At 37.8% G+C, this 17,175-nt stretch overlaps 1 protein-coding gene across 16 annotated transcripts in view; it reads right to left on the reverse strand.

The window, feature by feature from the left end:
• Positions 1 to 17,175, reverse strand: part of RYR2 (ryanodine receptor 2) — a 243,264-nt gene that overhangs the window by 80,696 nt on the left and 145,393 nt on the right. For all 16 annotated transcript variants that reach the window (XM_083432050.1, XM_083432042.1, XM_083432040.1 and 13 more), the window contains 14 exons: positions 16,507 to 16,642; positions 15,353 to 15,539; positions 14,240 to 14,345; positions 13,608 to 13,728; positions 12,703 to 12,872; positions 11,616 to 11,836; positions 10,911 to 11,001; positions 10,473 to 10,613; positions 9,368 to 9,531; positions 8,566 to 8,644; positions 6,842 to 6,931; positions 5,422 to 5,559; positions 3,966 to 4,043; positions 3,141 to 3,216 (listed from right to left, as the gene is read on the reverse strand). In XM_083432050.1, coding sequence (XP_083288176.1) covers positions 3,141 to 3,216; positions 3,966 to 4,043; positions 5,422 to 5,559; positions 6,842 to 6,931; positions 8,566 to 8,644; positions 9,368 to 9,531; positions 10,473 to 10,613; positions 10,911 to 11,001; positions 11,616 to 11,836; positions 12,703 to 12,872; positions 13,608 to 13,728; positions 14,240 to 14,345; positions 15,353 to 15,539; positions 16,507 to 16,642 — 1,798 coding nt within the window. The remainder of the gene's footprint in view (positions 1 to 3,140; positions 3,217 to 3,965; positions 4,044 to 5,421; positions 5,560 to 6,841; positions 6,932 to 8,565; positions 8,645 to 9,367; positions 9,532 to 10,472; positions 10,614 to 10,910; positions 11,002 to 11,615; positions 11,837 to 12,702; positions 12,873 to 13,607; positions 13,729 to 14,239; positions 14,346 to 15,352; positions 15,540 to 16,506; positions 16,643 to 17,175) is intronic.

The raw sequence follows: 17,175 nt of genomic DNA on the forward strand, positions 1-17,175 counted from the left end.
AAGTATCCAGAAGATCAGTTTCATGTGGGATGGGAAATAGCAAGACACTCCTAAGGCTGGAGGAGATCTCCCAGAGAAAGAGCTGCCTTATAAGTAGCTAATTTGGGTAACCACTTCACACCTGCCTCTCCTCTCAAGGAGACTAGTTTATTAGATAGAGGTTGGGCCTGGCTTCAGTGTCGCAAGAAAGACATCACAGCGGTCTAACTATGCCCATCTCCCTAAGGATCTTGTAGGGAGGGAGTACAACTAACCACTTTCACACTGGCCTTAGCTGATGCACGTACTTCATCTTCCTTCAACAAAGTTGTGGTCTGTTTAATCCAAACCATTCATGTCTGCATCTTCTTCCTCCCAAGGCCCGAGGGAGGAGGGGCGCTGAGCAGCTCCATCTCCCAGTGCATAACACAATCAACTTAAATCTATGCACTACTCGTGAGGCAAGTCCACTATTCTTTCATTACCTCATCATTTGTAGGGTTAATATATGGATTTTTAAAAAATGAATTTCTCCCCACCTAGAATTCTTGAAAAGGGAGTCAGAGAATCACTTCTGCTTCTCCAAAGTGCTTTTTTCAATGCACTGCGGGTTAAAGCCATTATTTGATGCTCCCACCCTGCCTCATGGAAGGCTGTTCTACAGTATTCTTTGCACAGAGATATTAAGCATCAAAAGGGAACAGAGCACCAAATGAGTGCCTAATAACCCACTAAAAACCAGACATTAAAGACGTCAGCACATGATATATTATATGCATTTCTGATATGCTGTTTAACAGTTGAATACAAATATTAAAGAGGATGGCAAGCAATATGTCTGCCTAGCAGGAGAAATTGGTGCAAGCAGGGCAGAGTTGCCCACCTGCCTTCCAAATATCAGGCATCCCTCATGGTTCCTAGGGAGAAGGACGAGGCATGGAATGTGTGCAGCATTGGTGTCCTGACACCATACTCCCACACCTTTCTGAATTCCCCACTCTTCACCATCTCCCTCTCAGGAACCAGCAGTGACACTTAGTGATCAGAAGACACAAGAGCAAAGTTGCCCTCTGTCCTGCCAGTGCTGGATTTACGTAATAGCTAAACAAGCTACAGCTTAGGGCCCCACTCTCTTGGGGGCCCCCAAAAAATTTAAAGGGAAAAAAAACCCTGGGTGTACATTTCCAAAAAATAAAATAAAACCTACATACAGCAACTGTGTTTTGTGTTGTAAGTAATGATGTAAGTAATGGGCTGCCAATCATTTTAAGTTAGAGCTTAATAATTATTTCACTATTAATATACTTCTTAATTGTATTTCAGTTCAACAATTACTTTGTTAAAATACATATTTTCTTATGTGCAAATGGCTTTAGATACCTATTAGGTCCATAAATTACCATATAGCATATATTCAACACAAAAAACAGCAACGATTTGCTGTTGACAAAGGACAGCTGGACATATAAAGGGCCCCATTACCTTCAGTGGCTTAGGGCCTCATCAAACCTAAATCCAGCCCTGTGCCCTGCCCTGCCTGTAACTGCTATGATAGAAATGAATCTTTGCTAAAACTTTTCCAGTAGAATAAAGGAAAGAAGAATCAAAAATATGACTCAACTTTGCAAAGCTAAACACACTTTCCAGCACATTACCACCCCCTCACTGCTAAAACAGGCAACGCTTGACTTTATCTTCTGAGGTTTTAAACTGCATTTTGCTTTTTTTCTATTATCTGTTTTCATACTTACAGTTGGGAATGAAAATCCTCAATCTGACAAGATGTAGTTATTAGGTTGTCATTTAGCTAAAAGATAATTTCTCACAGTTCTATATTGTGGGCATCAGTCAAGAATTAATGTATTCTCTGCTAGCAACATCTTTTTACCTACTAAGGCATGCACTTTAACTTGGATAAGGCAAGGAAGACATTGAAGCAAATGCTTGCCTTTAGATTTTGACATAGTATTCTAAAGGAACATGGCATTGAAAGGTTTAAAAAGTAGATATAGCAAATTATGAGGTGGGATAGGAGTTTAAAATGGTTGGCAAAGACAAGTCGTGTTTGGATGGCTTCTGTCTGTGTATGTTTTAATGCGGCAGCTAAAAAAGCCAATGCAATTCTGGGCTGCATCAATAGGAGTATAGCATCTAGATCAAGGGAAGTAATAGTGCCACTGTATTCTGCTCTGGTCAGACCTCACCTGGAGTACTGTGTCCAGTTCTGGGCACCACAGTTCAAGAAGGACACTGACAAACTGGAACGTGTCCAGAGGAGGCCAACCAAAATGGTCAAAGGCCTGGAAATGATGCCTTATGAGGAACGGCTAAGGGAGCTGGGCATGTTTAGCCTGGAGAAGAGGAGGTTAAGGGGTGATATGATAGCCATGTTCAAATATATAAAAGGATGTCACATAGAGGAGGGAGAAAGGTTGTTTTCTGCTGCTCCAGAGAAGCGGACACGGAGCAATGGATCCAAACTACAAGAAAGAAGATTCCACCTAAACATTAGGAAGAACTTCCTGACAGTAAGAGCTGTTCGATAGTGGAATTTGCTGCCAAGGAGTGTGGTGGAGTCTCTTTCTTTGGAGGTTTTTAAGCAGAGGTTTGACAACCATATGTCAGGAGTGCTCTGATGGTGTTTCCTGCTTGGCAGGGGGTTGGACTCGATGGCCCTTTTGGTCTCTTCAACTCTATGATTCTATGATTCTATGATTCATATTGTAGGAAATAACATGTTTTGAAAAACTCTGAGGCCTTATTTTTTTAAATTTAATAGCTGATATATACATCAAGAATTACTAGGTGGGATAACCCATACTGTGTATCAGTATTATTTTGTTCCAAAATTATTCCCAAATCAATATCTTCAAAATACACAATGATTTCTTTGTATTTTTTTGCATAGTATCATTAGTATATGTAGCCCTTCATACATATGGAAGCCAAAACAAACCCTGGTCCCTGCTGTACTACTCAGGCCAAATATTTTTATTAACTTCCAGAATGCATTTATATGTTCTAAACATATGTATATCTGAATCTATACCCCTATAAACCTGGGTGAATTATTGCAATCCTGTTTTTTTTAAATTAATGGTTATTGTTAGGAAACCCAAGCTAATAATTCACGTTTGTAAAACTATAAGCAAATTCTTTACCTTTTGCTTCAAGCTCCATCTTCTTTTTCTTTGCCCATATATTGTGATAGTTTTCAGCCATCATTTCAGCCATAGCCTGATGAAATAAAAGGATTTGTTTCATAACAGCTAATCTTAAGTCATGCTTGTTATGCATTTTTGTTTTATTGTTTTAGGATATGGCAGTCAGCTTCACAATAGCCAATTTTAAATGAAGCTTCTTTTGCATTTATTTTTACATTATTATGCTTTTGCTAAAGTTGCAAAGGTGCACTTCAGATCCGCCCCCGACCCAATAATTAGCTTCCTAGTACATTAATTTTACAAATCTAAGCTTCAAGAAATGATCTCAAACATTAGAAATGTTTGCTTTAATGCAGAGAATTGGTAAAAACTGTCACGCAACAGATTTCTCCTCTGCTACATTGGCTCTTATCCCTAATCACTGCCATGGCACAGAATTAATTGTTATTGCAGTTCTTAATTGTTCTAACTGATTTATCTTCTTGAAATTTTTTTTCAAACCAAAAAACTACTCAAGATACATTGAAGAAGCTGTACGCTGTTCTCTGCTTGGGACTACTCTTTGTAGTCCACTTTTTGTAACCGAAATTATAATACAAATGTTGAATTTAAGCACCTACAATAGCACCCACTAGTTTTTGCTGCAAAGACTAACCTGCTTAATCCTCTGGAAATTCTTAAAATTGTACAGATGTCATATATATTTATGAATGATAGCTACCAGAGGATAAGCAGGGAACTTGCATTGTACAAACACGGTGAAAGAAACAAAAGCTTTCTTAAATGTTTCTAATACATGACATTAGCTGTGATATGACTTACATGCAGTTCTCTGGAGAGGGTAACATTACTCATGTCAATTGCACGAGGGCTATAACCATGGACAGTATCTACAGAAACCTGAGTAAATATTAACAGATGTGTAAAAAAAGTAAAAAGAATAACCAAATACAAGTTAAAAAGTTAAATGACAACTTACAAAGGATAAGAGGTTTATTAACAAATCCATCGGGAAAGAGGGAGCAATTGACAATCAGCCTACAAATATTTCTCTATTAAAATGCAAAATGCTGCAGATTAATAAGAGTTAGGCACAGTCCAGATAATATTTTTTTATAATAAAAAAACATTGTTAGTACAATACTGACGTTTTGGGGACTTTATGAAACTGCATTGTGCCAATTTTCCATTTATCTAAATGAATAATTGGCCTGTGCAAGGAATCACAGTGAAATCAAATAGAAATGGAACCAAAAGATGAGACATGCTGAGCATTAATACAATATTCTTCCAAAAACTACAGGTACATGATACAAATTTCTGCTTGAAGAAATGGTCTATCTACTGGAAAAGGCAAAGAATATTTTAAAGAAATGAATGCTGCCATTTCTCTTTCCCCAGAATCTCTCTTGAAACACTATCCAGAAAAATAATAATGGACTTGGTTGTAGATTAAAGTTATTTTCTAGAAAATACTGCAATCCTGATAATCATTTATCAGGAATAGTTGCGATTACCTATACAGAGCAATCCAAACTCCTGACCTGCCAAGCTAGAGGAGTTAGGATGTGATGGAAATCTTGCTCCACAGGGTTCCACTGGGTTTTTTTTGGGGGGGGGGTGTCTGCTACCATGGAGGTCTCTGTTTCATGTACCAACAGCAGAAGCAAACATCCCTCTCCCTTCAGTAACAGCCAGCATAAACCCCCAAAACTGGGTGGGGAGGAAACAGACTTGGTTAGCGAATGTTCCATTGGAACATAAGCCAATCCAGTTACCAGCAATGAACCTAATCTGAGTCTCTCTGCTGTACCAGCCTGGAGCTGGCAGAGCAAAGAACAACAGTTGTGTATCACCTTCTGCCCTAGGCCAGCATAAGCAGCAGAACCTCAGATATGGTGGTGGCTCCAACACTCCACTGAACTCTGATGCTCCTGGCCAGGAGTTGGGATTGCAGCTCTAAGACTCTTTAAAAATAGCAAGTTTAAAAAAACACATACAAAATAGTGTCACAACACTGTATAATTCAGTCTGTATTACTTGATTCATTCAAAACTGCACACACAGCTTTATAATTTTCCTCACCTCTTTTCCCTACATGTGCAACACAACTGAAGTACAGCAGCAAATGAAGCTGGCACCTGATTATTTTTCATGACGATAGTATGCCAAATCCTCCTCTACATCTAAACTAGTCCTTTATATTTATTAACCATTGGATGCCTGAGATTATGTTACGCGGTAGAAGCAAACACTTGCAGCATGATACAGGATGTACCTGACTTGTCTGTGATATTCGGCGTGGCCTGTTATAAAGAGCCATAGTATCTCCTTCCCTCGTTCTCTCAACCCGCCATCCCCAAGCAAGCATGGTTTTCAAGGACTCCTTGATTGGCCATCTGTAAATTTCTTTCTCCTAGGGAAAACAAATAGATGGTTATGTTTTTAGTTATCAAGTAGCTGAGAGGACAGTACACTCTCTTATAACACTGTTTGTTATGTTATATTTTAATTATTACATAATTTAATAGTAATCTAATACTTGCCTAGGTTATCTCCCAGACCTCTAGCTAACTCTGGTATAGCATAAAAATGTGAGAATAACCAGCATACTACCCAGCATGTCCACATTGGAATGCAGAAATATAGCTTGATTCTACAAATATTCATTTTAAAACAAGTTTCACTGCAGTCAAAGTAACAAACTTTTCACACACAAAAATGGAATCAGAAGTGGGATGCAAGGATGAATTGCAATATCACTGTATGATGTAGAGATGATGAAGTTACATTACCAGTCATCTCAGATTATCTCAACAGGTGTACACAAGACAAGACAAGGGAAGTCTTGGACAAAACAAGAAAAATGATAAGCCCATCACTTAAACTCAATATGTCAACGTAGGCCAAAGAGAGAGAAGCAAATTATTTGTTAAAAGGTGCAGCTCATGTAAAGGTTTGATGAAAAGATTCATAAAGAGGGTAGCCCTGACATGAGGTGAAAAACTGAGGAATCTAATTCTATGTGTTTAGAATTCATAGATAAGCCATTCTATTTTTAGGGAGGCCACCAAGGAACAAGACACATACTGGATGTCATGGAGTGTGGTATCAGCCAGAAATGTAGCTGCCCTGGAAATTTTAAGTAACATTCTTGTTACACAGTCTAGGTCCTGATAGGAATTCTCTAGATCATCCAGCCATATGAGGGATGCCCTGGTAAACACTGAGGATGGACACAAGTGTTGAGTAGCAAGGACAGCTGCCTCATGCGCTCTGCATAAGGCGAAGTCCAGTCACCATTCTGAAGAGTCCTTAAACTGTGCATACCCATTTTTAGGAAGAAGGAATTTAGCAATGAGGGTGACACATGATTATCCATGGCTGGGTTTTTCAGCATATTCATAAACTGTTGGTCAAGGTTATAAAACCTATTGGCTATGATGACTTTTTTATATTGTAATGAAGTGCCCTACTCTCTTTCCTCTCTCACAAGTCCTGCCTCAGACCAGACGAGAAACTTCAGACTGGTGGAACATGCTCAATTTGCACAAAAATATCATTAATTCCGTCTTCCTAACTTAGAATGTGTTCTAATATATGAGAGGAGTTCTATTGTTTTATATATCACTAAAGTTAATTTTAATAATAAAATGAAAAGATCACCACAAACAAAACATTTGACATGAACTTCTTACCTTTTCGGCTAACAGTTTATATTGTTTCATTAATGGCTGCACTTTGGAAGATTCTGAGTATGTTTCACCATATATCCACCCATTTGCAAACTGATAAAAATAAAAAGCGGGAGGGGATAAGCTGAACAGGAATCTTGATGTCATTTATGTTTTGGATGGTGTTTTTGCATGCTATCATTATGCTACACCCACTTGTCCAAGAGAGCTAGACTCACCAGCATATTTTTGCCTTGGTTATTTTGAACTTAAAATGACTTAACAGCTGTAATAACAATATCCTATATTCTAATTAGTCATGCAATAACTAAGAACTTCTTATCATATATATGATTATTAAGAACTTCTTATCATATATACTAATAGTGAACTCATTCTCATAATACTAATGTAGCCAAAACAGCTACATTATCCATGCACAAGCTAAGAGGAACCCAAAGGTTTGCAAAACTTTTTTTTAAAAGATGGGGGAAGAAAATCATCTCCTCCCCAACAACAACAAAAACAGCCCATTGACTGAGCACACTTAGAGGGCATGGAATGCTGACTAAGTGTTAGGGAATGGAAACAGAAATGTGGCTGAGGAGGTGGAACAGAGTGGAGCACTCCAGTGCACCATTGTGCTGCAGGTCCCATCTATGGAGAGAATTTTCTGAAAATCTCGGTGTCAAACTTATCTTTGTTGCTTGTTTTTCATTTCTGTCTGTCTCGCTCCTTGGTTTCAACAAGAAGCAAGGTTTTTTAATTGGTTGCCCTAAATATGTGAATAATTCTCGCATATAATATGCAGTATTATATGAATAATATTATATGTATATACTCTCCAGGTTTCCTAAAGTAACAGATGCATACAACAATGAATATAATTGTTTAAAAATACTCATGTATTAATACCGATAAATTTATGTTGCAGAAATATAATACTGAATGACACTTGAGTCTTTTATATGTATAATATACAATTTTTGCATATAATTTTGCATATAATTAGTTGGCTCAGATATAATGGGAGACTTGATATAATGGGGGGAAAGCTCAATTGAGGCAGAACTACCAAATTCTGGGAATAAATCCATTTAAAGTGGATTATTCCAGCTTCCCTAGTCCCAACTATAGTAGATATAGACTTAAATCAAGTGCATTTTAAAACAAATAGTAACTAAAAGCTTGCATGTGTATGTTGTGGTCATGAAACTTATATTTTTACCACACAAGAGGTGCTCTTCAAAGAGAACAATTTTTTTTAAAGGAACATATATTAAATAGTGCATGCATGATGCAGAAGCATTGTAAATATACCTGGGATCCATCCACCCCACGGCACTAATATGCACCGTTGGTAAAATTGGATCAGATACTTATTATTTCTATTTTTCTAGATCTACAATGTCATTTTCCAGATAGAAGGCAACCATGCAAACGCAACCATCCAAATATCTGATAACAAACATAAACATCCTTACTAAAAGCAAAAAGCAAAGAAAAAGTGTTAACTAATTAGATTAGTATAAATGTAAAAACAGGGACTACTCATTTACTGAAACTCAGAAGATAAATGCATTTAAAGAAAACTTTTTGATTAAAGAAAGAAGACTGTTCTACTCATGCAACATAAACAAGATTCCATGATGGATACTAAAAATGGAAAATGTGTTTCAGACTATTATCCAGACAGATTTCTAATACTTTAAATATGCTTTGGGGGGAAAAGTTGCTAAACATTTTACCTTTTCCATGCACCATTTATCATGGGAATGTTCTGCATATTTGTTAATAAAGTAGTCTAGCTTTTCAGGAATTGTAATGCTAGATAAGAAAATACAAGACCAGGATTAATAATATATATAATAAATTGTGCATTCCTTTTAATCCTTCTTTCATAAAAAACAGTTGATCATAACATACTTAGAGCCCTAAAAGAGCTTGAGACCAGCAAATACCTAGCAGCCCACCCCCCAATATAGACCAAGTTAAGCTTCGATATGTTCCAAGGAAACCCTGCTGATCATTACAAAACAAGCCAAATGTTGTTTGGTAGTAACATGTAACTGGACCTCCTCTGTGATGACCCCCTTTGGAATAATTCCCTGAAGTGGTCCAAGAAGTGGTTACAGTAATCAGCTTTAAGTGCCTCTTCAATATACAATACTTGTCTCCCCAGCTTTCCCACAAGGCAGCAAAGGTTTAGGATCAGAGTTTTCCTTCTCCTTGATTGGCTACCTTCCCAGGTTGACAAGCATCATCTGCCCCTCACTTCCCTCTATAGCCTGTGCAGAAACTGCCTTCTTGAGCGTCAGACCCACTATTGGTCTCATCTGCTCAATCTGCCAGAGCCAGGGGAAGTCTCTAGCTCACTGAGGATTAGAGACCCATCAGCTACCTTCACCTTGTTTAGCCAGCCAGTTGAAGTTGTTTCCTGGGATGTGGCTGCTGTTGCATGCGGACAGCTTCTAGGAACTGCAGGCGAGAGCTGAGTGCGTGTTGGACAAAATACACCAGAAGTGGCACAACAGTATAATAAATCCTTACTTTGAAGTATCAACAGGTTGTGGATTAAAGTTCCCATCTGAATCCATGGACGCTTGCTTTTCCATCACACCCACATAGTTTGATTCCATGTAATCAGGAGGCAAAGCCCCAGCCACTGCACTCAGGCATGGCAAGGCCAGTTTGAATAGTTCCTGTTCATATTTCTGGGAAGACAAAGTAGAATACAAAAGACCTAGCAATGAATTGAGACAGCCTCTATTTTTGCTGGAAAATTAGCAATGTTTTAGTATCTGAGCTAGCATCCCTTGTACTTTGATCTACCATGGCGTGTACATTCAGGATCTTCTCTAGGCAAATAGCACTGGAGGGAGGGGTTACATTTCTCCTCCATATCTATGGTGATCCTGATTATTATTACCCCACCCCACAGGGCCCCACAGTCGAATTTTTCAAAACATGACATTAAATACAAAGATGAGTCCTTAGGTGGTTCCAGGGCACCACCATTCACTTAAAAAAAGAGGAGGTAGTGCGAAATCTTTTTCTGAAACCAGCTTTCTGCCATCTTCTCTATTTTATCCCATTTATTTACTTTATTTATTTGCATTCTACAGAGCTCCAAAACTGAAGGATAACAAGTAGTATATATTGGTGACCCATGGTAATTATAATGGCCTTATCAAAAGGAGTGGAATCATGAAGCAGCCACCATGTAAAGTGTCCTCACAATTTGGCAGGACTGCAGACATGGCCTCCAATGTGGTATGAGGAGCTATGGCCAGAATTATCAGAGGAAATAAAACCTGGCATGCATGTGCAAGCACTTGTTTATACACAAAGGAGTCACATTTTGTATGTAATGCACAATTATTATTGCATATTTGGAAATTACTCATTTTCAAAGAATACTGTCTTCACATTACGTTAAAAGCCAGGGACCCTGGTACAATAATTTAGTTGCATTCATGGCTATAAATTGTCATTTTTATAGACTTATTTTATTAAGCAATCAAACTTTGCTGGGGAAACTATGAAGAACATTTAATAAAGGGTTTGCAGGAATATCCATTTCTCAAAAAAGACATTAGAAAAATTAGAGTACATTATTTTTTCAACATGCTTAAAACATAAACTTAAAAGTTACCTTTTGAGATAAGGCATCAAAAATACCCCAGAACAACTTCCTGGACAAATGAAGTTCTTCTTCTGAAGCAGCACCAAAGTTGCCCCATCCTCCTGGTAAACAGTAATACTTCCAACATCTTTCATAATGATTTGTCAGCAACTTGGGAGGGGAAAAAATAACTCAGTTTCAGAGAATCCACTATAAACTTTGTAGAGCAGTTAGGTATGATCACTTTCAGGTACTGAGACATAGACCTCCAGGTATAGGGCAATATAATAATGATGATGATGATGATGATGTGATCTGTTTTGAAGAGTGTGCTGGATGTAAATGACTGTGACGAAATGTTTTTGCTTCACAGTGTAGTCAAAATGCTGTTATCAGATCTAGATTCTGAAGGATGATGGTAAGTGGCAGTTGTATATTCTGAAAGGGAAGATTAAAGACCACACTCACCTTAAGAGGCATCTTTGCATGCTCATTTAGCAGTGGAATATCAAACACTAATCTTCTCAACAAATGTTGCATCATTGAAGGCCTCAGCTGACTGCAAGTAGAAAGAAAAAAGTGAGTGGAAAATGTGTTCTACTGTTGGAGGATAGCAAGCAACCTACTTTGCAGACCTTATCCAAACAGTGTAGAGTTTATTCTGCATGTCTATTTATACTTTGTTGTATTTCTTTGGATTCTCTTATGACTTATGAGAATAATTTTAAGAAACCCATAAACTTGTATTCATCCATTCCAATCCAACCCTATGAATATTCACAGTTCAATGGAATTTATTCCCAAAGAGGTGTGATGTCCTGTTGCTATTTCAAAGCATCCTGAGTACATTCAAAGCATCTTTAATGTATTTTAATCTTTGCTGGAAGCTGCCCAGAGTGGCTGGGGAAACCCAGCCAGATGGGCGGCATGCAGATAATATATTATTATTATTATTATTATTATTATTATTATTATTATTATTATTATCTTGAGTCCATTATCAGGGAGGTGACATATTGGGATTATAATATACAATATATTGGGCGGCTCCCAACAGAATACTAAAAACACGATAAAATATCAAACATTAAAAACATTTATCACCAATGTTATTAAGAGACACTTTCGCTCTAGAAACTAATTTTCCTATAAATCCCAGAAGTATACGCTTACCCACATATGGAGAGTAGGCACTCTTCAATAGAGTCCCGTTGAGCTTTGGTAAGAGAGCAGCCCTTGGAAAGTCGGTACACAGTATGTAGCAAGGAATCTATAAGGGAAGCATGGTGTTCTGTGCCAGCAAAAAGAGGAGCACATCTAGTTAATAAAGGCAAAACAGCAGTGCAGAGGTACCGATTGAGAGCCAGGGCCATATCTGTAGCACTCAGAGCAACCTATAAAATAAATTGTAAAGCTATTAAGGTAGGTAAGTTTTGTTCTATACAAAATGGTTACATAGTAACATGATGACAATCTATTAGGTTTGCTTTCAAGGAAGGCAAGATGGATTTTTATAGGAATAAAAGGACATTATGAGTGTGCTATACTTGTTTTGTTTTCCTCTGCCATTTGTTTTCAATATTTAAAAAACTCATATATTTGCTAAAATCACATAACATGTTCATTATTTCATATTTCATTTCCCATTGTTTTAATTGGAAGATTCAGCTGTCTGTAATCACAAAATATAAAACAATAAAAATAAGAACAGTCAATATAATTAATTTACAAAATGCCTGTGTAATGTAATGTAATGTAATGTAATCACGAACTCCTCAGATGGTGTGAACTGCTGAGAGTGCCATACAATGATGTTTACACACCTACTAAATACATTTTTGTTTAGGCACTTCTGAGGTGTAACCCAGTCATTTATGGAAGATTAATTTTATATTTTATGAAACATTTTGCTGTTTTAAAGTCTGATTTTTTTATATAAAAAAACTTTTATTGTTCACAGATTTTGTGTTTCTGCAGTTTATTATTTTTTTTTACTTTACACTGCTTCAATGGCTTTGTGCTCTGAATTTATCTAAACATTTGTTTATTATTAGTAGATAATAATATCTTACATGAAAAATTGAATTTGTCTAAAGTTATACAATACATCCATGGAATTTGAAGTCAAGTCTCCCAACTTTCAATACTCAATTCTAGAGTATTGCAAAAACTTTCCTTATCATTTTCGAGAAGTCAGAATACATGCATGGTATAGATCTAAATCAAAGAGAGAACCTAGTAATCAAAAGTTAATTGTTACCGTATCTAATGAAGCAGCAGCACGAAGATCTGGCAGAAAGCCAACTTCAAGAAGGTGTAGAAGAAAATCCTGGTCTTCAATCCCATAGACCCTGTCAAGGAACAATACCATGGCTGCCTTGTGGTCTGGGCAAAACCCCTCTGACATATCAGGTTCCACTGCAGTACCATCTGGGGAAAAAAATCAATTACACAGATTTCTGGTACTGATACAAGCAAATTGTACCTGCAACAAAATGTTGCAGCATAGAGTGCTTCTGTTCAGGATTTCGGGCAATCCAATTCATTCCTCCTCCCCTCTAGTTTTCCCCTCTGACATTAGTCAGCCAACAGTCCATGTCCACTGAGCATGTTCAGTCCTCAAATGGCTTGTTTCCCCTGAAAGTTTTTCTGTATCAGCAAACCTGGGATTCTCCCAAGACTTATGGCATCATACCTCCCTCTTGAGCATTGATGGTACCAACTTGCCTACATAAGGACCGGCTCTCAGAGAACTGAGATCACTATTAGGATATATGATTGCATAACTACTTCCTGCCAAGAGGAATGAGTGTATGAACATCCTCTAGACATCCTCTAGATGGCTTACCCATTTTCTTGACTGAATAAAGGGAATTTGGCAGATAAAACCTAAATCATTCCAATCACAAGCACTATGGCATCCTTGTTATTGCAAATATTGATACTGAACATCTAGTTATTGGTTTACTATCTTCGAATCATTATTTAATAATCACATACTCCTGCAATTCTACAACTGAGAGGCTCATGCCAAGGAAAGTCAGGGTGAATTTCTGTTTCATTTCCATTTTAATTTTCATACGTATTTGAGAAAAAGGTATTGTAAATCAGTCAGGCTTTTTATGTTAGAACATATCAGAAATAAAAATGGAACACTTTTCTTACCTTTTGCTATTGTTGGCATGTGGAAAGGAATACTAATCACACCCACCAAATCTTCCAAAGGAATCAAAGACCGCAGAATGGATCGTATTCTAATCGCTTCCCCTTTGCCAGCATGGATTAGCTAACGAAGGAGTAATGCAAACATTTGTTTATATGATTGATATCATAATATGTACACATATTATTCATAAGCAAGAGAGTAACAGTAATGATTTCAAACAATGATTTAAAAATCTAGAATACTGGGGGGCTACAGCAAAGCTTAACATACAGGTATTCATGAGAAGCTAGAGTTATAGTGCACAGTATATTGACACTAGGTTGGAAAGTTGTAGTGCTTGTGTTAAGTATGTTTGGAAAGCTTCACTCACTTAGAATTGAAGAGGTAACGGTGTCAATGGTTGCATTTCCCGGTATGCTAAAGTGCTGTTATGCTTTAAAAGTCTGAATGGATAAAGCCAAAACTCATACTTAAGTTTCTCAAGAGTATACCACCAACAGCAGCAGCAACTTACAACTTGATACCCATTCAGAAACAGCAGTACTATTAAACCTGTGCTCTGATTTTAACCCTTTAGCAGCAAGTAGATGTTAAACAAGGATGATAAACACTAGTAAACAACAGAACCTACATGCATTTCTGGAGCACAGCGTCCTAGGAGATCAATCAAAGCAGCATAAAAGGTCATGATGGCATTTCCCATGTGAATGGTATCGTCTTCTTCTTCCACCTCACTTCTGTTTAATTTGTTTTCCCAACAGGAAGGAAAATAGAGGGTCAGCAAGGAATTTGTTATGGAAGCTTAACTTTGTTACAAAATCAAGACTAGGTTTTATCCCTGGTGTATCTAATAATAATTGCCTCAGACTGACTCTGGAGTCCAGTTATATAGACTTCTAACATTGCTCCACAAGAAAATGTAGCTTGAGGTATCTCTTTTACATTTATGTAATGAGCCATCCACATGTAGTCACTGCAAGCCCTATGCTAATTCAGTGAAGATTACCTTCATGGGGCACTGTGAATCAAACCACAAAGGGAACAATGCCAGGCTGCTGAAGGCAGGTAAGATGTTACCTCAAGTGGTGGCAAAGGGTGTGTGTGTTTTTCTGTCTCTAAAAAGAGGTGTGGGGCTTGGCCATCTCCTCTTCAAAGGTAAGCCAATCCCCCAAAGTTCTTAGAATTTGCCCTCCCTCTGCTCATTACAGACTTTTTCATGAGAGATGGTCTCATGAAAGGTGTGTGGAGAGGAGTTATTTGGCCCAGCCTTAAACCCTTCCTCCTACACCTGCAATAAAAGGACTTACACCATCTGATATTTAAGAACTATGGAAAGACGACTGCTCTGCCCCAAAATGAATTATACAGTATTTATTTTCCAAAGCATCTTAGTAATACATTGATATACTCCATTGTTAATAAGTTATGCAAAGTCAGTGAATTATGGTACTGATTCAGGAGTAATAGAAGCTGTCAAATTCAAGGCAAATATCTGCCTATTTGTGGTATAATAAAATACTACTATTCTGATTTACAACAAAAAGAAAATGTACTATTATTACGAATACTCCCAAAAGTTTCAAATGTTGAATTCTTGGGGACTATTGCATTTAGAAACCTGTTAGGTTTGGCAGCTGACAAAGTATTTGCACATTATGAATAAAGCCTTATTTTAGAAAACTGAATTCTGTAAGACCTATTACAAAATAGGTCTGGGGAAGTTAACCCCTTCTTTACTACCTACAGTGTTTTATTGGATCCACTACTTGGTGAAGGTCCATCTCTTGTGGGGTCTTCTGATATGTTTATGGCTTCCTCCATGGCAGCAAGCAGGCCATTTCCACCTTCTCCTCTCAGTGCTGGTCCAAAACATTCAGGACGTCGAATGAGCAGTCTTACCACCACATTGGCATTCTCTTCAACGCTCTCTCCTAGAGTCAGTAAGGAAGGCCACAGCCAAAGTCACAATCCAGGGCTTACATGGGGGTGGGAACAAGCCTAGATGAACTGGTACCAGCACCATGTTGCTGTGCCAGATGAAGCAGAAATTTTATTCATTACACGATCCAGCTGTAATGACAGCCTCCTAAGAGTGACGGGAGAAACCCACGTCTAAGTAAGCTGAGAAGGTGACTATTATATTCTGGCTGCAAGCAGGGCAATCCCACTATATCCAGATCAGGAAACATTGGAATGCCTAGCCAAATCAACCTTTACAAGCCATTTAGAGGACTTTCAGATTTCTGACATATTGTTGGGAAGTAGAAAAGTGAAAGAAACACGGACAAAAAGTAAGGGGCTGGGGTGAAAAAGACTTGGGGGAAGGGAGTTGAAATGGGCACTTGGAGTGTGCATATAGATGAATTTTAACACTCATCCAGTGTTACCAAATGCTTATTTAAGTTCACTCTTTTGTTGCTTCAACCTCTTTGCTACAACAGTACTTTCATCATATTCTTAGCCACCCTGGTTCAAGGTAAAGAACAGTCATCTTGAAATCATTGCAATCTAGAGCCTGCATATTCAGATTTGTAAAGGCTAATGTTTTATCAATGATTGCAATATTCTGCAAAAGCTTGCTCTACAACACTTGCACATACAACACACTACTTACAAATCAGCAAAGAACAAAAGGAGAATAATTAGAAAATTGATGTCACAGTTACACAGGCACATAGCAAAACAGAAAGCAATATAACTGTTCCCATATTTAAAAAATAGAATACAAAATAACGTTTCCCAATTTTAGCCCTTCAAAACAAATGAGAAAGGCTGGTGACATAAAACACAAGAGGAGCACCACTTAATTTGGTGCATTAGTAGCAGTGATAGTCAAAGGTTTATATAATTATTTCGGAACAACAATAGTGGTACAAAAATAATAGGCTCCTACAGTACCATTGCAAAAAACAGCAAAACGAAGAAAATCCAAGTATCGTTCTCCTTCCACTGGGTTCCATCCAATATCTGGGTAACCTTTAGAAATCAGCAATGAGCAGCTTTGCAAACCACATCCAGCCAAGTAGCGGACTACCTAAGAACAAGGCAAAATTAAACAAAAGAGGCATTTACTGCAAAAAAAGAAGAAAAAGCTCAAGCCAGTATTCTAATAGGAAGTCCTCTTTTACTCCCTTTTCAATAGACTGGCTATTGCAGCAGCAGAAACCCAAAGAAAAACTAATGCTATTCTAGGCTGCATCAACAAGAAGTATAGTGTCCAAATGAAGGGAAGTTGCCATCCTGCTCTCTTCTGCCTTGGTCAGACCACACCTGTAATACTGTGTCCAGTTCTGGGTTCCACAATTTAAGAAGGATATTGACAAGCTGAAATGTGTGCAGTGGAGGGCAACCAAGATGATAAAGGCTCTAGAAACCAAGCATTATGAGGAACGGTTGAGGAGACTGAGAAGAGATTTGATAGCCATCTTCAAACACCGTATCTCAAGGAAAGGTGGAGCAAGCTTGTTTTCTCCTGCTATGGAAGGTAGGACCCAAACCCATGGAGTCAAGTTACAAGAAAGGAGAATCTGATGAAACATCAGGAAAAACATTCTGACAGAGCTGTTT

The sequence above is a fragment of the Podarcis tiliguerta genome (assembly GCF_965153285.1).
Source record: "Podarcis tiliguerta genome assembly, chromosome: 3".
NCBI lineage: Eukaryota > Metazoa > Chordata > Lepidosauria > Squamata > Lacertidae > Podarcis > Podarcis tiliguerta.